Source organism: Pyrgilauda ruficollis, unplaced genomic scaffold (genome assembly GCF_017590135.1).
Source record: "Pyrgilauda ruficollis isolate IOZ18807 unplaced genomic scaffold, ASM1759013v1 scaffold66, whole genome shotgun sequence".
Lineage (NCBI taxonomy): Eukaryota > Metazoa > Chordata > Aves > Passeriformes > Passeridae > Pyrgilauda > Pyrgilauda ruficollis.
This window is the reverse complement of record NW_024528377.1, coordinates 6,397,032-6,422,973: the sequence shown is the minus strand read 5'-3', so window position 1 is coordinate 6,422,973 and position 25,942 is coordinate 6,397,032. Positions and strand designations below refer to the sequence as shown.

General features: G+C 40.1%; 1 protein-coding gene across 1 annotated transcript in view; it reads left to right on the top strand.

The window, feature by feature from the left end:
- ETNK1 (ethanolamine kinase 1) overlaps window positions 1-24,750 on the top strand; it is a 29,801-nt gene extending 5,051 nt beyond the window's left edge. Inside the window, exons 3-9 of the mRNA XM_041484353.1 lie at window positions 4,737-4,996; window positions 5,702-5,842; window positions 6,598-6,740; window positions 13,260-13,343; window positions 14,649-14,809; window positions 16,785-16,858; window positions 17,943-24,750. Of these exons, the coding sequence (XP_041340287.1) occupies window positions 4,737-4,996; window positions 5,702-5,842; window positions 6,598-6,740; window positions 13,260-13,343; window positions 14,649-14,809; window positions 16,785-16,858; window positions 17,943-18,015 (936 nt within the window). The 3' untranslated portion in view covers window positions 18,016-24,750. The remainder of the gene's footprint in view (window positions 1-4,736; window positions 4,997-5,701; window positions 5,843-6,597; window positions 6,741-13,259; window positions 13,344-14,648; window positions 14,810-16,784; window positions 16,859-17,942) is intronic.
- The last annotated feature ends 1,192 nt before the right edge of the window (window positions 24,751-25,942 follow it).

Genomic DNA, 25,942 nt, shown 5'->3' with positions numbered 1-25,942 from the left:
GCAGGGAATCAATGTTTGTTCAGGCACAGCTTGGAGGAGTCCCTGTAAAGGGAGATAACTTCTGCTACAGTCTTGTAACGTTGGAAGGGAATAGTGCAAGATAGTTTCGTTCCTGTCCCTCTGCCCCTCCCTCCCCAGCCCCCAGGCATTTCATGTCAAAATCTTCTGGGGGAGGAACAGCAAATTAGTTCTTGGATTTAGAATAAAGTCTTAGGCTCCTTTCCTATTAGTTTTTTTTTTTTAACTATTATTATTATTTAAAAATCTGTAGCTGTTTTAATCAGCATCACAAAATTTTAAAGCCAATTCATCAGTTTCAAAATGTTAACTAGTTACCTGATGTTGACTGTTTTGAGGTAGAGGAATATTCTTCAGAAACAAAGGTGAAAAATAAGTAACTTTTTTTTTTTTTTTCTGGCATTAAAAAAACCCCAAAACAAACTCCTCCCCCTTCACCAAAAGAAAAACTGCACCAAAAACTTTCCCGTATTGTCACCCATTGCAGTCAAAACCAGCCCTCAACCCAAAACAGAACCCCCACACCCTGCAGCTGAAGTGTGTGTGGTTTGTAGGCCAGAAGAGCCGTGTGAAGGTTACAGCAGCTCGGTGTGCTGCAGGCACTGCTGTCTCTGTGCTGCTGTCCTGCACGGCGCCCCAGCAGCTCAGCAGGAGCTGTAGCTCAGCCTCTGCTGAACTTGGCACAGAGCAGTGATGCAGACCTGCTTGCTTCCTGCTTTTTTTTAGGTATTTTTAACACCAGACAATCTTGCTCCTGATCATCTGACCCCCTAAATCCTGCAGACAGTGACTTTCACCTGCTGGGTGAAATGACCTGGAGGATGTGGCTCCAGAGCCTGGAGACCTCTGAGTGAGGCTGGTCATGTGAGAATCTACCCGAGGCATTTTCCAGCAGTTGTACTTTGTCCTTCTTGTATGAATAGCTGCAGAAAGGCAGCTACAGTAGCTACAGAGAGAGAAAAATGACTAGCCTTGTTTCAAGGAGTTCAGTTCTTGACCTGTATACCTGTGGATGTGTCTGTGTAGACTGTACTTTTCCAGAAAAAACATCAACTTAGACTTACAATACAAAGTTGAAGGTTTGTGAGCATTGAAGAAGCATGTTATTGAAGTATTTTCCTTTCTGGAGATCGTAAAGTCAGTCTGGGGTTCAGCAGCAGAATGTGGGGAATTCCTGCTTGTTGATGCTGCAGTTTCACATCACTGTTGTGTTTTTATGGCACTGCAGTACTGTTTCCTGTGGATGTCATAACTCAGTCTAGAAGGGAAAAGTCACCCTTCTGAGTCATAAGTACTTTCTACTTTGCCCCATGACACTTGTTTCTGTCTATTTGTTCTTGTTACATGTGATTGCAATTTTGTTCTCATTCTTCTGAATGTTTGGAACAAAGGATTAGAGAGAAGCTTTTCATGGAACACCTGCTTATTAGATGGAAGCAGATGCATCATATGCCCTTTCCAGGAACCCAATAACCTGGTAACAGTGCTTTTAGGGTAAGCTGTCTCAAAGGTGCTTCATGTCTTTCTTGTACCGTGTGCTGCTCTCTGAGGCTTGAGTAGCTGAAGCTTATTTGTGGCTTTCTCAGCTTAAGTCTGCATTTCATTAAAGAGTTTCTTTTTTTCTAGAAAGCCTTGGATTCAAGCTAGATCTGACTGTGGGCAGTATAAATACAGTTTCCAGAAAGGTTTCTGAGTTTAGTTTTACCTTTGGATCATCTCATGTGAAAGTATGTATTAATCTGTGATAAGCACATATCACAGTAATTAACTTTTTGTGGATTACAGGCATGTCAGAACCTTGCTGCTGGAGGGGTTTTTTTCTGTGTTGCGTTATGTTCTTCTGTTGTCTCTGTAAATACATTTTTTTTTATTTATTCCCAGAATTTTCTACCTTCATGCATTCTGTAGATTCTTCCATCCTCTTCCATGTGGCCTTGATACTTTACTGATTATCTTACCCACATTGTCAGAGTCTGTTCTCTGCTTTTCATGCTCAACTGATGCTTTTGCTATAGAACTCTTGTGTTGCTCTGCTTCATTTCAGGTTATGTTTTGGGCAAGGCCTTCTAAGCTGATTCTTTAAATGGTAAAGGTGTTCTGAATAAAAGGGTAAAGTGACTGTTATGTTCTTTTACTGGTGGTAGTAAACACTAGATGTTTTCTTATGATGGAATATGGAAGTTGTCTACTTTGAATAATGTTATTAGAAAAGTAAGTGAACCCTTCTTCCTTTTTAAGAAGCAAGAGCTAAAATGCTCCTGGGTATAAATAATTATTTGTAGCAGCATGTTACAAATAGATGCTAATCAGTAGAGCTCCTAAATTAACAGTTGAGGGAGTCCAATTTCCTTGTTGCAGATTTCTTTTTATTAGTGCTAATGAAACTTGTTTTAAGGGGATAAGAGACCTATGACAGAAGGTGAAATGTGCCCAGGAGTTTCTGTTCAACAGCATAACAACTCAAATTCTTACTGTTTCTTTGCATCAGCACTGTTAGCATATTTTTTTGGAGTATCACGATTTCTGATTACCTTAGAGCTCTGTCTTTTTCATAGTACATTTTTTTTTTCTTTAAACTACATTTTGGAAGTTTTTATCTAAGTATGGCAGAAAAGAGACTTTTTGACTTGGGCAGCTCAACATTAATCACTTCTGCAAAGTGAACTTCATACTTTTTAAACAAATTTATTCTGGGTTTATGTTAAAATGTATGAGAATCAGTACTTGTGTGTTGATTTGCCATCTTTAGGTGCTTGTGTCCTGCTCTTGGCTCCCCAGTAGAAGGAAGACACATGCTCATTGAAGAAAGTCCAGCAAAGGTTCATGAAGATTACAGAGGGACCTGGAGAATCTTTCATATTTGGCTGGAAAAAAGGAGACTTGCAGGGGTCTTAGATGTATAAATACCTGGGGAGGGGGAATTGAAGAGACATTCAGACTCCTCTCAGAGCCCAGTGACAAACAAGGCAATGGGCACAAAATAAAACGTGGGAAGCTTCATCTCAACAAAAGAAAATTCTTTTTACCATGAGGGTGGTCAAACGCTGGAATGTGCTGCCAGACAGGTTATAAAGGTTATAAAGTCTCCAGAATTCCTGGAGATTGCCCTGGGCACAGTCCTGGGCAGCTGGCGCTGCCTGGTCCTCCTGCTTGAGCAGGGAGGTTTAACTAGAGGATCCCAGGAGGTCCCTTCCTCATCTGAGCAGTTCTGTGACCATACATATATGACTGGGAAGGTTATAAATGGGCACGTTTATAGTAATTTGTGGTTTACAAGCATTTGAAATGCGTTGGAGTACTGCCTGTTCAGATCCCTGGTACCTGCTCAAGCCCGGTATCTACGGTGCTAAGTGGAACAGTGTTCTTACTTGCAGTGCTTAACGTTGTAACAGTTACTGTGAACACTGTTCAGGATTCTTCATTCTTCATCTTGAGTTACTAAAGTCATAGCTAATAGTAAGATGTGCCCAGAAATTGTAAAGTCTTAGTTTTGAGTCAGTCAAAGAGCCCTTGTAAGCAGCTTTATTTGAATTTATGGTTACGCTGTCTAGATGGAAGTTATGTAATTTGCTATACCTATTTCTTCAAGATTGAGTGTTTGTAACTGTTAAAGAAAATAGAGTACCTTTGTATCTTCTGCGTCTTTCCTCAGGAGCTAGAGCTATTTCTTCTAGTTTGTGATGACAACTGAAACTTCCCCACTTCTTTTCTGTGTTTATTGATGAATCTGTTGACCTCATCAAATTAGGGGTGTTGGGGAAAGCAAGGCATATGAGCTAAAACACATCTCCTGAGAAAGTCTTGTCTTTTCCTAGACAGAGGGAGACTTGACCCAACTTCAGATTTTTTTTTTCCTTTAGTAATTAAAAAAATTTGCCCCTAATTCTCAATATTTCTAAACTCCTGAGATTTGGAAATAATCCATCACTTGTGTTTGAGTGATACTACTTTTCAAAATAAAGGGTATATCTTGAAGCAGGCGGAGGGGGATAGAAGTCAAACTTCCTGAATTTTGTATTACTGTTTTATAAAGCACACAAAAAACCCCCTAAACACCTTTCTCCCCCAGCCCGTATCAAAACCCCACCTGAACTGTCCAAGGTTCTAAAGAATTGTGAAGTTTGTAGGTATGTTTCCTCTTGGTGGTGTGTGTTTTTAGCAAAAGCACGTTTTCATTCAATACTATGGCTTAGAATAATGTCTGACACACGACAGATCACTGTGTTCGTCAGTATTTTTGTTCTGGGCCTGACTTAGGGCTTGAAGCCAAAGTCATGTCAGAGGGTGCATGACTGGCCATGAGTAAATAAGGAAATGGAACTGTCATCATTGAACACTTAGTATTCTGATCCTGATAAATAGGTTTCTTTTCTTCAGCTGACTTTCTGACCTCATTGCTATTAAGAATTAAAAAATGTTTGTTATCCAACTTGAAGCTGCTTTTTGCTGCTTGCTTGTTTTACTGTGAGGATGGGGTATTGAAGAATTGGGGTTTCGAGGGCACAGAGTGGAAGAAGAGATGACTGTAACTACAGAGAACCCACCACATTTATATTCAAGCATTTCTTCATGGCATTCCTCTGTCTTCAAGATTTTATTTCCTAGCGCTCAGTCAGGTAAACACTGGTGTTTTGGGAGCTAAGGGATAACTCTGCATTCCCTTCCTGCTTGTTTTGGGTGCAGAGTCGCGTTGCTTAGAGCGTTGTTTCTCTTTGCAGCTGTTCACCGACGGCATCACCAATAAGTTGATTGGCTGCTACGTGGGTGACACGAGGGACGATGTGGTGCTGGTTCGCATCTATGGCAACAAGACGGAGCTGCTGGTGGACCGGGACGAGGAGGTGAAGAGCTTCCGCGTGCTGCAGGCCCACGGCTGTGCCCCACAGCTCTACTGCACCTTCAACAATGGCCTGTGCTACGAGTTCATGCAGGGAGAGGCCCTGGATCCAGAGCACGTCTGCAATCCTGACATTTTCAGGTAGGCTTTTAAACTCTTTAAAATCTCCCTTCATTGTGCATTTATGAAGTTCTGCCTGGCCTGAGGGACTTAGAGTTGAGTTTGAGCAGAAAATGTCTATTTCTGTAAGCCTGCTCTGGCTGTTCACACTGCCTTAGCTGTGCTATTTCAGTGCTGAGCGGTGATCCCTGATGCCTCCACAGAGCACTGTACTCATTAGAGGGCTGGTTGTTGTGTTTAACACTTGCACGTCACCATTACAGAGGTCATTGCATGTGGTGGCGTTGTAGGGGGCTGGACTTGGTTCAAGTACTTCCAGCTGTTTCCAAGACATTCCTTTTGTGAATAGATACCAGAAAGTTCCACTGAGAAATGATTTTTAAATTGTTAGCAGTGAGCAGAAAGTGCTGATGTTGTAAGATTTTAGCTTTTCATGTGTGCACTGAAATGTATTTGCCTAAAAATAGCAGCTAACTTAAATCAATACTGGGAAAAACAAGCAAGAGTAGGCTGTAAATGCAGGTGAAGTTTGTGTGCTGTAACTGAACTCCAGTCCTTCCCCCTTCCCTTCACACAGGTTGTGATCCTAATGAACTTTTGAGTCTTGAAATGTGCTACCCTGTGGCTGTGCTACTCTTGTTTAAACCTTCTTTCAGTTCCTGAGCTGTATTTTCTAGATTTTTTTTCAGTTAAATATAACACTAATTTAATTTTCATTTTTTTTAGGCTCATTGCTAGACAGCTTGCTAAAATCCATACTATTCATGCACACAATGGATGGATCCCTAAATCTAATTTGTGGCTGAAAATGGGGAAATACTTCTCTCTCATACCCACAGAATTTGCAGATGAGGAAGTAAATAAAAGGTGGGTATTTCCTCATGTTCTTTTCAGACTTCACATTCCTTCTGCTGGAATTTGTGTTTGTACAGTATATCAGACTTGGTATCTTGCTCAGAAGGCAGACTCCTTCTGAGACAGCTTAAAAATAGTCTTCATGTGACTTTGAAATCGTGGAGGCCCTTCTTGCTGCATTGTAATTAAAGAATGCTCTAGCAAAGTTGTTTTTACTTTACAATGTCAAATTCTTATAAGACTGAGAAAACATGAATAGGTAGCTTAAAATGTAGAGGACAAAAAATGGCCATTGAAGTGTATACTGTGACTAGACTAAAACTTAGTGTTAATTTCCTCGGTATAGATACATAGTTACCTATCCTGTTGTGTATTCTGCTTGGAGGAAGTACTGGAATGTGAACAAAAAGTGAGTGAAATTCACTTTTTGTTTACATTCCAGTACTTTCTCCAATGAAATTCACATGGTAATTATTTTAAGCTTTGCACCTTTAAAATGTGTGGGAGTGTATTCATGTTCTGCTCCTGGTTCTTGGCCTGCTATTGTGCTTACAGCACAGATGATCTTCAGAAAATTGTTTTCTGCGGAGGACAGAGAAAAATGATTGTCATAATTTGACTGCTTTGTGCCTTGGGAAAGGATCCCCTGATTTGGGAGAGGGTCTGTTGTACTATTTGCAGGAAGAATGTAGAGAGAATTCATCACAAATGCTTGCTATGGAACACAGAGCACTAAATGTTAACTCTGTTTCCTTCTACCTGGAAAGGTTCTTAAGGGACATTCCAAGTCCCCAAGTTCTTCAGGAGGAGATGGCCTGGATGAAGGAGAGACTGTCAAATTTAGGATCGCCAGTGGTGCTCTGCCACAACGACCTGTTGTGTAAGAATATTATTTACAACAAGAAAAGAGGTAGGTGTGAGTAGTGAGGGGCTTTGGCTGTGCTGTAATTGCTGTGCTGCATCAGTGGTGGTGTTTTACTCACTTCTTGGGGTGAACTCAGTTTGAGCTTTTGAGACCCAGTGCAATGGTAGTGATACCTGTACTTAATTAGCTAATTCTCATCTGTGTGCTACTGTATAGAGGAAGAAAATCAGTGTTCCTTGCTTTTCTTTAATGACCTCATGAATTTGTTAATCCCCAGCTTGCCTGTATGCCTGGGCTTCAAAGTATGTAGCTGAATGCTAATTCTATTCTGGCTGTATAAAGCTTTTAGGAAGAAAAGAAAACCATGCAAGTATAGTAAATAATACGAGAATTGTCTCCTGTAACATTTTGTTCTGGTATGTGATTGTGGGGAATACACTTTCATAATGAGGAATCTTATTGATCCTGAGTACTACATTCTGTAGCTCAATTTGTTTCCTGTATGATCAGACATCTTGAAAGATTTCTTTTGTAAATACATGCTTTGTTTAAACAGTTGTAGGCAGCACACGTCTTGGCAAAAATGAATTACAGTTTTGTTTCTATTATTATACATTTACCTCACAGTTAATGTTATTAAGATCTGTTAAAGCTTCCATATAAACCCACAGTTTATTGATTTTAGTGGTTTGGGGCTCGGTTACTAAGTGAATCAATCAGGAATTAAAACAAACAACGCAAACTTGTGACACTGAAATGGCCACTGTGCAGTAAAAATACACAATTTTCCTCCCATTTCAAATACCTGAGCTCAGCTGAATGTGACTAATCAGATTACAAGGTTTTCTCTTGAAATAAGGATGACGCATTCCTTCTAGTAGCTGCATATTTTTGTGCCAGTTGAGTAAGATTGTTGGTATGTAAGTTATGTGCCTTAACTCCTAAAGAAAAAGAAGAACAAAACTAAGCTGGTGCTGGTTCTAGTATGAAAACTGGCTGTACTTGCTAACACATTTCTGCATCATGTGTGAATTCTGCATCACCATGTGAACTGAGGAAATAAACTCTTCTGGTGATTTGTATACAAGTTTCCCTGTGAGTAATGCCACCTTTGAAGGGAATTGCTTTAAGTTATGTATGCCTGTGTGTGTACGTGCAGCCTAACAATGCTATTAACAAAAACTTTACATTCTGTGAGTTCAGTACCAAGCTTGAGAGGTTTTGCTGAGTTTCAATGATGGACTATAGTTCTGCTTAAAAAGAGAAAGGGGCTTTTGAAAGCATGACACGTAGGTGTGCTTAAGACCAGACTTGTGGTCTTACACACTTGGAGCTGTGATACTGCAGTACCAACACTAAATCTTTTTACCATGTGGATTTTTTTAGTGCTGAAATTACCTTGGGTTTTAGCATTCCAAAACAGACCCACTGAGATAAAAGTTATTTTTTTAGTCACTTTTCATAGCGGAACCATGCAACAAAAAGAAAAATTTGAGGAATTCCTTTAAAAGCTTCCCTGTTCTTGTCGATAAGCTTGAAGCTCCTAACTGAAAAAACAAATGCTGTGTGCTTTTCTTTTTGTAAGCAGGATGGGGGAAAAAACAATGCCTGCAGTGCATCCCTTGTGAGCAATCCTACAGTAACAAGTGTGTGCGTGTTTAGAGCTTGGAGACTGGGTGGGGAGAGGGAGGTTTGTCAAGTGCTTAGGCTTCAAGCAAGCTGTAAACAGCTGGGGGAAACACTTGGAAATGTGAAGTAATAAATATATTATTAAACTTATGTTTGAACACTGTACATGTACTGTGTTGTAAAATTTGTGCAATCTGGGTACAGCAGGGACCATTTTCATAGTAACCAAACCTCAATGCCATCTGTGGAAAGGATGGTTGTCATTTGGAAGCTGTTTTTTATAGCACACTTTTTACAGGGCATCAGCAGGAAGCTCAGCTTTAACTGTAAAGTAACATGTATAACTGGAATTGTGTTCAGCAGAGCAAAAGCTTTTCTTGGTATAAAAAAAATTTTGCAAGAGCGCAAAATGTAATCTTTTAAAAGATGAGCTTCACTAGGAATGGCATTAAATTGTCTGAAGGTAGTTAACAGCTTTGGTAAGTGTAGTACTCTGACTACAAACACACTCTTCCATCTAGAAAAGCTGTGTGTTCAAAAGACCCTGGTGACCCTAAACTGAAAACAAGAGGAAATTGATTTTCTAGATTAACTACCGTATTTTTTTCTTTATTCCTTACTAAAATTTGTGCAAAATTGGTAGTGTTGTCTGGGTTTTCAGAAGCTGTCACAAAGAAAACCTAATTTATTTGTTTTAGTAATACTGTATTTATAATTTTGTTTCTGAATGCTTAATTTGCACACTTACTAGTTGGGGAGATGTGTGGGAATGTGTTTAAGCTGCAGACTATCAGGACATACTAGGACTTGTGTCCAATGCAGTATGAATAATTATAAATTGTTCATGAGCTTTGCCTTAGACTTGTCCTCTGCATTAAATTCACATAAAGTTTTCAGACTTGAAAGAAAAATCCTAGTTATGCCACATACTGCTTCTAAGAAAATCAGTCTCCTGTCCTTATTTATGAGCCTGGAAGAGCATGTTGAGTGTTAACTTCATTTAATGGAGTCTCACTCATCTGATTTGAATTTGCTCCTGCTGTGGCTGAGAGAACTCTGCCTCTTGCTGTTCTGTTAATGTCCATTCTCAGTCACTCAGGATATGGAAATCTGCAAGTGGTACTTTACATAACTTATAATTATCACTGTCATCTACCCTTTGAAGGATATAGTTCAGCACTTCACATTTCTTTTTATTGCAGTTTTGACTATTCAAAATATGCTTGAAGCTTGGTGCTGCTTATTTATAGACCTTGTGTTCTGATGCTCCTAAATTTATTTGATTATTTTTTTTTTTTCTTCCAGCTTCTGATGCTCCTAAATTTATTTGATTTTTTTTTTTTTTTTTCTTCCAGCATGACCTGGAAATTTCCAAAAATACCTGATATTTTAAGAGTATTCAAATACTTGCTATTCAACAAGATGCAGCATCAGAGTACTTTTCTGTTTCTATGTGTGCTCTTTTTGCATGTATGAAAATGAGCAGCAGGGAGTTGTGTGTAGGTGGATGGATAGTTTTGTTCTGTTTATTCCCTCTGCCTGCCTGATGTTTTCTATGATCTTTGGTAGGAGTCTGTGGGTGCTCAGTGCTTCTGAAGAGGGAGGTATTTTTAAGGCTTCTGGTTTTGATCTGAAAACCTGTTTTGTTTTGCAGAGCTCTTTTGGGTATTTATAGCTAAAATTATCCTATGGGTGGGTGAGCTGTTTGTGAATTTTCAAGCATGTTCCTAGCACAGATCCTTGTCTTTGAAGCTGTTTTCCAGGGGCTCAGTGAGCAGGATGGGACAGAACTCAGGATACATCCTTCAGCTCTGGTAGCTACAGCCAAGACTTGGGCAGGAGAAGTGCTTTCCCTGTGAAACCATTGAAAAGGAAAAGCAGCTAGGAAGAGAGGGTCCTCATCCTCCTACCTGTCAGATCCCTGAGGAGATCCAGCAGATGCTTGGTTGATTGCTGCTTGATCTATGTAAAAGTGCATTTCTGGGATATGGAATACAGTGAATTCCATTTTGTATGATCCTGTGTTTTTTGTGGGGTACGTTGCATGTTGTCTGCCCTAGGAAATGCCTGGAAAAAAGTCATGTGTTTCAGCTTGAAATATTCCACACTCTTGACGTGCCTATTTCTGTCAATAGCAGTAGCTTCTCCAGAGAGCTTGTTTGCAGATTTTCTCATTTCAATAAAGCACAAATACACTTAGACCAGTGTCTCTTGCTCTCAGGGATATTGATGGGATGCCCAATTTGTGGATACCTTTTAGAAACCTTGAAACAACAGCTACCTGCTAAGCCAGTAATGTAAGCCGTAGCTTTTAGAAGTGGCTTTCTTGTATGAACTGCAGCAAATCTTAAAATACACGGATTATTTAAACAATGCCTGCAGACTTCCTTCTGCTTTTTCCAAAGGAGGGTAGATGTGTGTGTGTGTGTGTGTGTACTTATATGTATAAGTATGTCTATGTTGCACATTTTTGAAGCAGCAAACGTCAAAGTTTTCGCTTTCAGTTCCACAGAAAGAACTTGCATGTTTATTTTGAGCATTGTGCAAAAATTAATTTAAAAGGTTGAGTTGCACAGTAGTATGAGTCTGAAATGGATCAGTGTAAGTGGAAAGCTTTTTTGCTTTGGACTTTTGTCTTGTAAAATGGGAATTTGCCACGTTTTCTGTGTCTGCTACCCAAGGGCTGGGTATGTCCTTGCTCCTGCTTTGTGGGGACAGTGCCTAGTAACAGCCCCACCCATATCTTGTTAGCTTCAATTTCTGCTTCTATGTAATATTCTTTATATCTGGAAGTAAGTTGTTTAAATGCAATTAAAAATTCATGATGACACATAGGGATGTTCTAAGTGAGATCTGTGCATGAAAATTTAAGGTATTTATGTCCATATTTTACTAGCAGACTTTGACCTGCTGTGTTTGGATTTTAGGTGAGGAAGGAAGAAAACAAGCCTCTCAATACAAGTGATATTAAATGTTTGGAGGGCAGAAGGGGGACAGGAGATCACTTGTGTAGCAGAACATTAGTCAGGGCTGGGGTTTTAACTGGCTGGTGGCTTTAGAGGTGTCTGTTGTGAAAAGCAGCCCTGGAGCAGCAGTGGGAAGAGCAGGGCTGGGAATCTGCCAGTCAGGCAGAGCACAAGTTCATCAGTGACAGTAAGATCTTGCCTGCAGCTGCTGTAGGATTTGCTGCTTCAAAGCTCTAGAGAACTTCAATGTTTTGCTGTGTTTGGATTTTAGGTGAGGAAGGAAGAAAACAAGCCTCTCAATACAAGTGATATTAAATGTTTGGAGGGCAGAAGGGGGACAGGAGATCACTTGTGTAGCAGAACATTAGTCAGGGCTGGGGTTTTAACTGGCTGGTGGCTTTAGAGGTGTCTGTTGTGAAAAGCAGCCCTGGAGCAGCAGTGGGAAGAGCAGGGCTGGGAATCTGCCAGTCAGGCAGAGCACAAGTTCATCAGTGACAGTAAGATCTTGCCTGCAGCTGCTGTAGGATTTGCTGCTTCAAAGCTCTAGAGAACTTCAATGTTTTGGGTGTTGGTTTGTTAGAACCTAAAAGATGTATCATCATAACCTTGGGAAGCAAGCCTTTCTTTCAGTGGAAGTAAGGGTGAACTCAGACTTGGAGGATTTGTGGCTAAGTGATTGTATTTGTGTTGTAGAGTTTAATTTCCATTTTAAGTGCTTAGACAAAAAGGTTTGTCCATCTGGCAAACATAATTGTGTTAGGAGTCCAAGAATGTCAAAGATGAACTGCATAGCAAAGAACACTTCTAACAAACTTCTGTGCTAACTTGGTCAGGCCATTGGTGAAACTATTTTACTGGAGATGTACGATATTCCTAAATCTTAAGGAGGTAGTGTAGTAGGCACTTAAAATCCTTAGTCTAGGAAACACATACATAATGTACTTAATATTAACATTGTTCTTGATTTTCTTTTTAGCCTAGAGTTTTAAGTAATGTTAAAAGAGTTGTCATTATAATAGAATGTTTTTGTTAATTAAATAATGTAGGTAGTGATAAAAAAAGATTACAGAGAGGGAGAAGCACCCAATGGTGAAAATTACTTATTTTAATACAACAGTGAGAAATGTAAGGTTTTCATTTTAATGTTCTAGTGCAAACAGATCTTAGGTTAGCCCATTGCTTAATTTTTTTTTTTAGTAATTTTGCTGGTTTCCCTTAAAATACAAGAGCTCTAGTTTTACCTGATCAATCTCATTTACATTTTGACTGTTCTGTGTGCTGTAGACACTCTTGAGCAGCTTCAATGCGTTTTCCCCAGCTTCAGTGCAGGTAAACATAATTAGGAAACATTTGGGTCTGTGTTTTGCTGCTTTATCAGCAATACCTTGCTTACACAATGCTACATAGTTTGGTAACTTTGGGGACCTTAGTCTGATGGTTACTTGAGGCTAGTGGAATCCAGCTTAAAAAAAGCAGCAGTTACGAATAATCTTCCCGTTTCCTCTACCACTCTTACAAAGCAAGTATCAGCATGTTGCAGTGTGTTAGTCCACTGTGGCTGCGCATTTGTGTGATAAATAAACAGGACTGTTATTTTTTAAGTCAGGGAGAAATTGATCTGCTATTTTTACATCAAGTTTAACGAAAGAACGTGCTGCTGTACTTCTCGTTTTGAGAGTGAGGGAGGCCCTCATGTGGTAGAAGTTAAAATTGGAATTCTCTTGCTCAGACTTGAAGCAGAGAGAATTGTAAACTCTAAATTTAAGAGCTTTGCTGAATGAATATTTACCCTTAAATATCTCATATTGTAGAAGTCACAGCTTTACCCTGAAGTGTCTGAGCACACACAACTGGGTATAAGTAGGTCTGTAATTGTTTTCCCCAAAAATCTTCAAAGGACACCAAAGGACCAGGGCTGGTACTTGATTTGATCTGGACTCTAATGTTGCTGCTGTTGTCTCTCACACAGGTGATGTGCAGTTCATAGACTATGAGTACTCTGGGTACAACTACCTGGCTTATGACATTGGAAATCACTTCAATGAATTTGCAGGTAAGAACTGGGTTTCTGAGGTAAGAGTTGACTGATCTATCTAAAAACCCCAGCAAACTGATTCTTGTTTTTTTTTGTGTATCTGGTTACACACTTAAGCTGTCAGCTCAGGATGTGTTGGTGTCTCATTTTGCAGACCAGTTGTGCCCTTCCTTTGCAGGTCTTCTAACCCAGAGCTGGAAACAGCCCACTGTGGTGCAATACTGTGCATGTGTTGACAATATTCTGTGGGATTCCACAGTGCCAAAAGGCAGGATTCTGTGTTTTTTGGTGGTTTCAATGTGTGCACTAAGTACTTGGCCTGTCCTAAAAGGAGAAGTAAAGGCTAAGACTATGTCATAGGGAAAAGGTGGGATTTTGGGAATGTGGTGGTTTTAGATTAATTTATTGACTAGTTCACATTTTTTACAGCAAATGCCCATTCCCCTTACTCCATAAGAGAGAAATGACCTCAAGTGTGTGCTGTACTATTTCAGAGCATGGGCCAGCAGGGAAAACCTACTTAATAATTGGAGCAGATGGAAAGCCACTGTGGTGAAATGAGGAGCCTTAATCTACCAGTTACTTCACAAACCATGTTAAGTTTACATAACTTTAAAAAAAAAAAATCAGAGCATGTGCTTGGTAATTTGAGTTGTATAGTTGGTAATTTAAACATTTGGAAAGCAAGTTAAATTAATGAGAATTCCCAAATTCACTGGGAGTGATAATGGAAGTGAACTGTGATCCAGGTTTGGGGCTCCTAGCCGACTCCCTATAGTCTGTGACTAAGCACCTCCAGTATAGGAAGAAAAATAGGATAAAAATGAGTTATGGGCTCCTAATTCTATCAGTGCCCTGTGGAGGAGAGAGGCAGACTCACAGTAAGTTTTCTTCAAACATGGGCTCAGTGATAACTGGGTATGCATCTGGATTTGGCTTGGGATATTGTGGCATACAAGTCTCTTTTCCTACCAAATATGTAATATGTAATATTTGGTCTATTTGTGAGGGGTTTTGTTTCATAAAGCAGATGCTTTTTCTCAAAACCCAAGGTGTTGAATCCCAACGTACAAGCAGACTGTATCTGGCTGAAAACACAAATTTGTAATGTGGAACACTGTGATTTGTATGTGGGAAATTCTTGGCAGCATGTAATTTAAGGTGAGGTCAAAGTAAAAATGTGGTTATTTGTTCACATCAGTCTGTGCATGTGTTGGGGTGGGAAGGGGTACAGTAGTGGACTGCTAATGGTAGTACTAAAGGGTTTCTCATGGTCTTTTTATGCAACATGAGGTTCTGATAGTGTTCTTGTCTTTTTCCTAGGAGTAAATGAGGTAGACTACAGCCTTTATCCCAACAGAAAATTACAGGAGCAATGGCTGAGATCTTACCTTGAGGCCTACAAAGAGTATAAAGGATTTGGTACAGAAGTCAGTGAAAAAGAAGTTGAAGTTCTGTATGTCCAAGTCAATCAGTTTGCACTGGTAAGTAACAAACACTTGATTAGAATATTTTAAATGATGCAGAGAAACCTGATACTCTGTGAACAAATGTAGTTGCTATTTTCCTGATTTGAGTGTAGTGGCATGTGTAGAAAACTTCCATGAGAAATAAAACTTTGCTGTTTTATGGAAACTTGCTTCTGTGTTGCATATTAAATATTCTCTGTAGAATATTCCTAGTGAAGGAGGCACTGCACATTCAGAAAACAAGATGAGCTTTGAGTGAGGATTTCTGTTGGCTGTTTATTGGCCTGGCAAGTTTAAGTTTGCCACAGCTTAGGGTGGGTCTTTATTGAGTTTTTGATTGTAGTGGTGAGAAAACAGAAAACAAGGTAGTGCTTCATGAAGACTTAGAAGCTTTAAAGCCTTTTTAAAAATAAGATGATAAGATTCTGTTAAACTAGAGTATATGGATTTTATTTTTTCTTTAAGTAGGTCACTCTCTAGAGTCTCTTGCTGATCTTCTTTTGTCTAGGTGATGTGACAGGAAATGTTACAGCAAAAGTGCTTGTATTTTTCTTCTTCTGAAGAATAACATTCCCAGCTATTTGTAGGAGGAATAAGGCTAAAGTAGCCACTTTGGCCTTATTTTAGTCCTCTTTCCTACTAATTCAGGCACACTTCTGTTACTGTAATACCCTGAGTTTTCTGGCAAAAGCTACTGGCTGCAGTGAGGAAGTAGAGTTAACAGGAGGCTGATTATTAAACAAGCTTTAAAACCAACGGTTTGTGTGCTGCTATTCTTTTAAAATGTTAGTTGCTACTGTCAAATTCAGCTGGCCCATTCATGTAGGATACTGAGAGCTGCAGTTTAGCAGGCTGGTGGCCTGTTTGAAAATAAATAGCACTCTTTTGTCAGTTTCAAACAATGGCCATAGCAGTGTTTGAGAGGATGGAGCTGTGTTCAGATAACAGGTCAGGACTTGCCTGTAGAGTACCTGTGGTGCACAAACACCCCGTGACTCTTGTGTCAGTTCATGTGGGGAGCTTTGGTAAGGGAAAACTTGACATGAACTTCATGGATGTTGATGTGAAGCGGTGAACTGCAGCTCTCTGGCCAAGTTATGTGAACCAGAGGCACAGGATTCACGTGGGCACACATCAGTTGCAGTTTTGAGGTGTTGTCAGGTGTGTCCGTGGGTGTCTACTCAGCTCCTGGTCAAGTGTTCCATGCCAGCTTCAGGAAGCCATTTAGGTAATTCATGTGAGCAGTCATGTACTGAAGTTCACAGTCTGTCCAGAAGTGTCTTCCACAGGGACACTGTGCAGCTTCTGGCCATCACATGTTCATGCTGAAGTGTATTACCATCACACCATTAATACGATCCATACTTTCAATCTGAACATGAACAGAGGCCTCCAGGCTACTTCTCTGTACTCCTAATGGAAGTAAGTCTGGAACAGATGAGAAATTTGTGTAGATGCTGATGAATTAGAGCTTTTCTTAAAGCATTACATCTCTCTTTGTCCAAGCCAACAGTGGCTGGAAAAGTGAGTGTAATTATACAGTCTAAGGGTGTAATTGAAAATTCAAAAGGAATTTCCTGTTTGCACTGGAGTTCAATACATGTGGAATAATAGAAATTTACAGCAGTAGAGGAGGTGGTTACATTTCTGTGCATTTTTTTAGCATGGTGTATATAGTCATACAACAATCTACTTAATAGGTGACAGTTTGTAAATGGAACATTGTTTCTCTTGAAAAGCAGCAATCAGTTGCTGCTTTCAACATGGGGGGAGGGAGTTAGACTGCAATGGATTTCCTTGTCTGCTTGTGAGTAATTTATTCTGTAATACTGCGTATAAATCTCTTTGGTAGAGGGATCAAATGACTTTACAGAAAGCTTGTGGTTTGAGTGTTGTCTTACAGATGAAGTTTTGTCTCTGTGAGAATATGTTTGCGTGTTAGATTTAAGATAAGGTTAATTTTCTTCTGCTAATTTTTTTTTCCTTTCAGGCTTCGCACTTCTTTTGGGGATTGTGGGCTCTGATTCAAGCCAAATATTCCACCATTGATTTTGATTTTCTAGGGTAAGTGCTTGCTGTGTACGATCATGGAATGCTAGAGGGTGGAAGGGGCTTGTGGTGCCATTTAGCCCAACACCCCAGCTTTCAGAAACCGTGATCTGAGCAACACACCTGGCCTCTGTGATCATGCAATAAAACCTTTCATTTTTAAGGGAAAACAAGGCAATAAAAGCTGTCTGTCAGTGTTTTTTGTTGTGGAAAGTTCTCTAAATTTTGTGCCCCTGGGTTAAAACACATGGTTTACAAGGCAAGGAGCATGTTTTTGGGAATCAAGTGTTTTTTGCTGGGGAGACAAAGGCGTAAAAGGCAAGTTGGTCAGTGAGGTGTGCTGTCTGTCACATACAACACCTACATGTCCAACAGTGAGAGTCAAAGATACAGTACAAAAGGGCTTGATTACCTGCTGCATGGAGTGTTGAAACTGGAAGTTGCTGCTCTTGTTTTAAAGAGTCTTTGTACCACCAATGAATGTTCTGTTTCAGGAAGATACCTGCATCTTTGGCCTTTTATAAATGGTTTTTCATGGCAACAAGCAGAGGAATTAATTTCTCCACTGGGGACCAGAAAAGTGATAAAATTAATAATTTTACCTGGCAGAAGGCCTGACTTGAGGATTTTTTGCAGCAGGCCATTTTTCTGGGCTGTGTAATGCCGTTTTTGTGAGTGAGGCCGGTGGTGCGTTGGTTGTCCCAGCCGCAGTACCTGGCAGTCACCGCGAGAGGGAGGGAAAGCACCAGTGACAACAACCCCTAAAACTTGGCAGCTTGGGCACTTCTGTTTTAACCACCAGGATCAAATTCCTCTGGCGCTGCACTTGTTGGACAGTCCACTAAGAACAGTTAAACACTGAACCACTACCCCTGATAATCCTGGAGCAGCATCTTGTTTGCAAGCTGGGACTGGGGGGTGGTACAGAAGAAGTTCTATAATGTCATTGTTCTGTTCCTAATTTCTTCCTTTGGCAGCTGCTAAGAGTCAGTTTTGGAAACAGGGTGCTGGGGTCAGTGACTAGTCCTACTTAGCATGGCTGTTGTCACATGAAGAGTTCGCTGTTCCTAACCTGGAATGTCTGTCTCCCTTTGACCAGGTATGCAATTGTTCGGTTTAACCAGTATTTCAAAATGAAACTGGAGGTCATGACGTTAACTCTTCCTGAGTAATGAAGAGGAGGACTCTTACCAAGTGGATGGACAACCCCTGAAACTTTTCTGAGAACAGATACTGGAAAAAAGCTAAACATTTGTTGAAGTGCTGTAATGCTCACTTGGTGGTTCTTGCTTTATAAATAATGCCTCTAGACAGTCCTTCAATGTTAAATTTATTATGAAGAACATACGTACTGCTGTTGATATAAAACGGATTAGAAACTTGCTAAATCTATAAAAAGTTGTAGAAATGGCAATTTAATCCTTCTTTGTAATTTAACATATGTTGTATGTGAATTATTTATTATACGTTTAACATGATTCCGTTGCTGCTTTCATCAGTTTCTGTTGAAGTTGGGTGCAGACAGTGAAGTTGTTCCAAAGGATTTGTTTAACAACTTATTTTATTGAAGTTGCATTCACTTATGCTGAAGAAGACATGTCAGAGACAATTGTTCCTTTAGAGGCCTACGAGCAAAAGGAGTGACAGTAGACTTGTGAGATCTCTAGTGTGGTAAAGCTAGGGAGAAGGGTTAGGATGATCTTTATTCTCCCCCCACCCCCTTTTTTAAAGGTAGCTTTCCATACAATGGTACTTTTCTTTTGCACAAGAATCAAGCAGCTTGTTGAAATTATAAATAACATTTTTGATTTTTTTCATCTGGATTGGGCTGTAGAAATGTTCAAGTTCTGTGACCACAAGATTCTCTGAGAATATTGTACCAACTGCAGCCTGCCGTTCCCAACTTCCCTGGGAAAGCTGCTTGTTTATCACCTGTACGCTTAGAATCAAAAGACCACTATTCCAAATCTCTCTTCCATTTTGCATCTTGATGTGGATTTGAGCACCGTTCTGGTGTCTGTATCTGTTGTGCTCCAGTGGCAGAATGGACTGTTGGACCTGCGATAGGAGAGCAGAGGTCCTGTGGCACTGGGGCGCAAGACACAGGTCCACAGCTCCTGTATGGAAGACAACTTTCTGCTTTGTCCTCTTCTAACCTTGGACTCTTAAGTCTTAAATGCCTGGTCTTGTAGTTGTGCAAATTCTGGTATGTCTGGTGGTTTGTTTTTTTTTTTTTGTTTTTTTTTTTTGTTTTTTTTTCTGTCAGCAAATTGCTTTTCAAAGCCTCCAGTTTGAAGGAGAGTGTGGAAAAGCGTATGACTGGCAGTGAGGCTTTGATCATCTCACTCTTCGTTTCTTAAAGCTATTATACCAAGAATGGTCTGGATTACAAAATGTTAACTGAAAACAAAATGTTTACCTACTGGAACAATGCATAAGTTTGTGTGGAAAAGAGGCTTTAACTGTGAAAGGGAGGGTGGGGTTGGGGGGCAGGAGATGGGAAGGAACCCACAGCAGAAAGCTCAAGCCCAGCAGTGCGGTTTGGGGCAGGCATGAGCTCGACTCTGATGATACTCTGAAAAACTTTGCACTTTGGTCACATAAGTGCCCACGTGTACAAAGTCTGTGCATGTGCACGAGCACGTGCAAACACAAACTTAGCTGGGGAGTCTGTTGTACAGACTCCAGCAAAGATATTTATTCAAAATTGCTTTATGGCACCTGGCAGTGTGTGTATGTGTGTATAGCATGTACACATGTACATACACATGTGCTTTACAAAAGCTTGGAGTGATTCAGGACAAAGAAAACTCATGTGAATGAAAAATCTTCACCAATAAAGACCATTTCCTATGGTATTCTCTTGTTTTACAAAAGCACCGTTTAGGATTTGTTTTTCCTCTTGTTTATATTAATCTATGAATGTTTTCATTTTATTTTTATTCAGTCAAAACCTTAAAAATCTTTATACAAATGGGAGAGCTGGGATTTTTTTGTAACTTGAAATGAGGTGACCGTTTTCTTTAGCTGGAGGCTACTATACTGGACAAACTCTTTTGATTTGAAACAAATAGCTTAAATAGACATTTATAATTTACTTTGTAGCAGTTATCAAGGATGTTGCTAGAGCTCATGAAGGCACTGAAGTCCTTAATCTTCTGTACTTTCTCCCTATGGACATTATTGACATTTGATGAATAATACCCTGCTGTCTTGTATTTCCTTTAAGTTCAGCAAGATGTCCTTGGAACGAAGTTTGCTGAAGATTTTTGAACTCTTTGTTACTGTTTTCTTCCAAGCAGCGGCTTTATTTCTGACAGTGTTGCTTTGTATTTATGAAATACTTTGAAAGAAGGCTGTGAAGTTCATTTGGTCTTGGGAAATCCAACAGCTGACAGATCCGAAGTTTCCCAATGGCTGGCAAAACACATTCCCTTTTCAGGTACCAGTACTACTTAGGTTTGGAGTTACTGTAATTTTTGTCAGTAGTATTTTGTTTGTATAGCTCAAGTAGCAATAACTGCAGGAGTGGAAGTTTGCTTCCGCAGAACCAAAGCTTTTCCTGAGTGCAGCTCAGTCTCATCCTTGTGCAGTGAATCCTGTGAAAGCACTTTGAGGCAGGTAGCAAATAGCCCAAGCTGTCCCTGAGCCACTGAAGGAGCACGAGGACTGTCACAGGTTACAGTGGTTGACTTTGCAGTACTGGTCAAGGCTTTAAGTTTGCACGTTGGAATTCACTTCAGCACTGCTCTGCATCAGCTTTCTCTCAAGAGAAGTGCAGCTTAAATCCATTTGTGATCACTCTGAGGAAATACAGAGTAAAGCATCTCCCAAAATGAAATGCCAGTTGCCTTGAGCCTTGTTCCACACCCGTTTGAGCCAGTAGCACTCGGATATCCTCGTTGCCTGAGGCATATCTACAGGTGCATTCAGTTGGAAGTAGTAATTTGCATTGCAGATGGTAAGGTAGCTTGAAACTGTGAATACAGGACATTCTGAATGTAAGTCAGGTACTAGAAAACATGTAATTGTTTCACTTAATTTATCTTGGTCTCTGTAATAGCAACATGAAGATACTGGAAGGAGGACAAAAAAATGACTGAGCTCTAGAAACATCCTGTAGTAGTTTTGACTGTGACTTGCCAAGAAGATACTCTGTTGCCTTTGTTAAGCTAAGGGCACGAATGCCAACATTAATAATTCTTGCTGTAGTTAAAGCTATATTGTAAATATAAAAAGGATCATTAATCTGGGCATTCTTGCAGAAATAGCATCAAGTCAATAGACTGTAGTGGCCTGGTTGCTTTTGTAAAGCAGAATAGAGTGATTTTTTTTCCTTCTCATTTCTGCAGTCAGATCTGGCTAATCCAGACCTAATTTCCTAGGTCACTCAAGCACTAAAGATTTCTGAACGGTCACTAGTCTCCTGTCACATCATTTTAAATACCTTCATTGACACTTGTTGATTTGCTTTTTAAAAGGATGTGAAATTTGCATTAACCAGGTCTGACTGTACATGTATATACAACAGTGTAAATAACCATTTGTAAATTAGTGTGAATTGTACTCTATCTTGCATTTATGGACTTGTGTATTGCATTGTATTCTCTCCTATTTTGTAGAAATCTTGTTGTAAAGAAGAAATCTAACTCTGTGTGCGGACTTCTTTTGTTAAATTGATTTATAACGCAGCATAATACTTTCTTGTTAAGATATCCATTTATAGCCTTGGACACCCAGTGTCTTTTTTCCCCCATTAGCTTTTTTGAAATCTTGCTCTTGGAAATGATTCTGGGAATAAAGAGATTTATACAGTACTTAGATAAGAGAAGATCTGTTCTAATAATAGGGCAAACCATGTGTCAGAGGTATATGCAGTACCAGTGGGATAGGGAAAGCTGTTGAAGTTGTTTCTTTAAACTTCCAAACATTTCCTATACATTCTTGAATGCTGTTGACTTCTAAAGCGAGGGTGTTGGATTGAAGCACTCCTGAAGTGTGTGCTCCCATGGGGACACTGGTTGAGGTAGCTGTGATAGAGTCCCTCAAATGCTTTTGGTGGATATAGCCTCCTGATAGGATTAGGTGCTAACTTGTAAGTGCTTATACTGAATGCCCAAGTCACTCATAGAGTTCTGTGAATTAATTTACCTCAACTCTAGAACTGTTGTACCCCTTTAGAGTATTTAAAACTTACAGCTGAGATATTTTCCCTGTGTGTGATTCCTTCCCTCTCCTCCTTGTGCCCACAATCCTACTTCTTTTACCATAAACATGAATCTAGATCTTCTTTTCCATACTTGGCTTATCACTATTTCCTTTTGGACTAAAATTACATTCTGCTTTGTTAGTGCATGACTTATCAGAATTTTTTTGTGTAAGCAGTCCCTTTCTAAAGAGGCCTTTAACCTTGGAAACACAGACATAACAAAGGTTAGTTTTTTCCCTGACTGTGTTTCATCACTGTTGCCTTTCATTGTCTGTTCTGAACTCCATGGTGTCCTTCAAGCTCTCAGTTTATTCTTCTCACTGGTGTGTTGAGTACCTCGGCTGGAAAATTCTGGTTTGCAAATCTTGCTCTCCATCTGACACATTGCTTTTGATGCAGTTTGTACAACCTCTCAGCCTTACCTGTGGTGACACTTGAGGTTACAAAGGTCCTGGGAAGTGAGTTAATCCAAGAAGTGCTAGTCAAGAGGAGGGATGGGCTTGATAAATGTAAGTAAAAGGAAATCACTCACTTGGAATCTCAAGTTTTTGCTTGGAATTGGTATCGAATATGCTTGTTTACTCTCATGGTATAAGGACAAGAGCAAATTATAAAGGGTAAAGTTTGTTTCAGAATGAAGCTCAGATTTTTTTTTAAAGCCTTTGGTGGGTAACAAGCTTCCAAATACTCTTTTGTTACTCATACCAAAATAAATATTAAAATTGGGTAACTTTTTGATTAAATAAAACTTTGTTCCAAACCACAGTGATGCTGTGGTCTCGTTTGGGGCAGTCCTTGTTCTAGTTAGCAGAGCAGGTTGAGCATGTCTCACGTGTCTGTGTTTTAGGTGCTCGTGTGTTCCTTGTTGTCATGTTTTTTTGTTGTGTGTTAAGATTGCTAAACTGCTGCACTTGGCAACTATCTACTGTCATCTTCCACACCCAGCAGGTTGTAATCATGGCAGTGGAGCAGAAAGCATTTTTTTCAGACCTTAAGGGAAGTGCAAGGCTGATGTGGAGCAGTCTTGCAGATGATTTTTCCTCCCTCTTTATGACTGAGAGTGGCAAACTGATTGTTTTCAATAGCTGTGAAAGATAGGAAAAACCAAGACCTTTGAGCTTGTGGAGGGTAGATGTTCTGTTAACCAGACACAGGATCTTTAGGAAAGGGGCTCTCAACAGTGAGAAATCACACCATTCCAGATGGAAAGTGTTGGATTGAACCAGACTTTGTGGCTTAGAGACCTTCAGTGGGAAGGAAAATGTGTGAAATGTTTGCACAGGCTGGTTGTAAGGAGGTGCTCCATCCAAGTGAAGTGCTGAGGCACTGGATAAGGCATTGTTTTTCTAATTTTTTTTTTTCTTTTTAAGTGACTTTTACAGTTGGTCTGATCTGCAGAGATTATATAATTAGGAAACCAGTCAACCTGGGGAGAGAGGGAAGAAACTGTTCAAAAAATCATTTCTAAAAAAAGGAAGCACCTTTGTAGCTGATTAGTTTGCAATACATTGTTTTGGGCTTTTCTGTGTATTTAATAGTGTGGCTGGTGCTGTGCACGGAATTCTTTCATGAAGGGTTTTATTGCTATTGGGAAATGTCAGAGAACTGACTGGCATGAAGACCACTGGGACCTTAGATGGCCAGACTTGGCCAGATGAGCGAATTTTTGGTTCAGGGTTTCACACTCTGTTTGTGCAGCCTTCTGAAGATGTCAAGCTGCTATCACAGTTTCCCTGTGCTGTGGAATTCAGTTCATGGACTTCCCCAGTGTCTTTGATTTGGTGTTTATTGAGAGATGGGAAACTTCATGGAAATGAAAAGGAAAGGAAAACAAGTTACTTGAAATGTACAAGCAAACTTTGAGGCTAAATGCTGACATAACTTCAGGTGCTGCACCAGCCTGGTTTTCTGGCATTGCAACTGTGCTTTTCCTCTCTTAAGTTGTTTTGGGATTTTTCCCCACATAGAGACCCATGCAAAATGCAAATGAAAGAGACCTTGGAAGAGAAATGTGAAAAATATCATATAAAATGGATGAAATACAGCATGAACTGGAGAGAAAGTATGTGTTTCTAAATTTTTGGTAGTAGTAATTCCTAAGTGTTGTCAGAAAATAAGTGTCCAGCCTTCAGTGTGTGAAAGTTTTTATTTTGTAGCAAGTTTCCATTTACCATTTTGTATCACAGTGTGGTAGTTAATGCTGCTGCTTTGTACACAAGTGCTTTGGATAGTCTCAGCACAGAGAATGTACCCAGTCTTTGAGCTGTGGCTTCAAGTCAGAGCCCTTGGTTCTGAGCCTCTTCACTAAAACCCTCTGAACACTTGCAGACACAGGGCCACAGCATATGAGGAATAGATTCCATTTTGTGTCATTTTCTTTGTTACTGCGGATTTTTCAGTGTTCTTTTAAACACAAGTCCACTCGTGTCCTGTGAGTAAACTGAGCTCAGTTTATAAAAGAGCCTTTGTCATCTCTAGCACTGTCATCCCCCAAAGGAGTCCCCATGCCTCTTGTATGTTGTGGTGTTTAGGTGCATCATTTATTCCTTGGAGTGAATTGTATTTCTTTTGAGCTAAATGTGATTGAAACTATTCTAAGGCCTTCTACCACTGATTAAATGAAGTAATGTACCTTTCAAAGAGATTTATATTGTGTAAATAATTTGAAATTGCAACAATAAAGTTGGTTTCTAATGGCGCTGTTGGTATATATTGTGATGATTTTGCTTTCCCCAGGTTTGAGAACTCTTGCTACAGAATTGTCAAGAGTTCTCAAAGGGTTGTGGCAGGTGCCCAAATGCATACCTCTCCATGGGATTGACAATGCACCTAAAAATACATATTTTGAACCAGAATTTGGCTTGCACCAAGTGAATTGTTAACAGTTTTGCATGTTAAACAAGCTCGGTCATTGCTGAAATGTAATGTGGGAGACAGGAATTGGATGGATCATTGCTGAAATGTAATGTGGGAGACAGGAACTGGATGGATCATTGCTGAAATGTAATGTGGGAGACAGGAATTGGATGGTCAGGAGGGGTCACTGCCACTGAGGAGAAGGAGGAAAGCGTGCAAAGTCAGGGCTGCACCGGAGTTTAATTTACACTCACAAGTGCTGTTTTCCCTCTGGGGGAACATCTTCTAGGCTGATCCCTGATGCTGGAAATAAGCTCTGCACCCAGTGCTGGTGGCACTGGGTTGGATCACAGCTTGAGGATCAGCTGGAGTGTGCTCAAGGCCAGGCTGGATGGGGCTCTGAGCAAGCCGGGGTGGTGGAACGTGTCCCTGCCCGTGGCAGGGAGCTGGAACTGGATGCTCTTCTAGGATCCTTCAAACCTCCTATGACTTCAGTTTAATAGGAAATAGGCTGTGGCTGGGTTTCTGGGGTTGCTGTCCCTACTGAGCTGCTGCTCAGAGCCCAGAGATGGGTGTTTCTCTGGCATCCACTGCCCAAATCCTCCACAGGGAGAGCTAAGCTGTGGCTAATCATTGTTCACTGTTGTGGTTGCAGTGGAAAGGAGATCTGTGTTGGTGAGTTAATTCGAGTTAACCTGGAATCTTTCTTTTCTTCCCTAAGTAAAAACCCTTCATTGACAGGTTGGCCAGAACATTCAGAGTAAGCTCAGACTGAGATGGAAGTTGTCCATGGGAAGTAATGAAGAGGTTTTATGAGGCCAGCCCAGAAAATGTGGTCCTGAGTAAGTTATTAATAATTCTTTAGATAAAGAGCATAGTACAGACATAAAACAGGAGGGAAAACAATGGCATGTGTAGTGGGCTCCAATGCCTAGGACACTTAAATGTCAGCTGTATAAAGTATGCACTCCCAGGAGTTCTCCTGAGTGAATTCAAAATAGCACATTTAACCTTAATAACAATGCAAAGCTGAT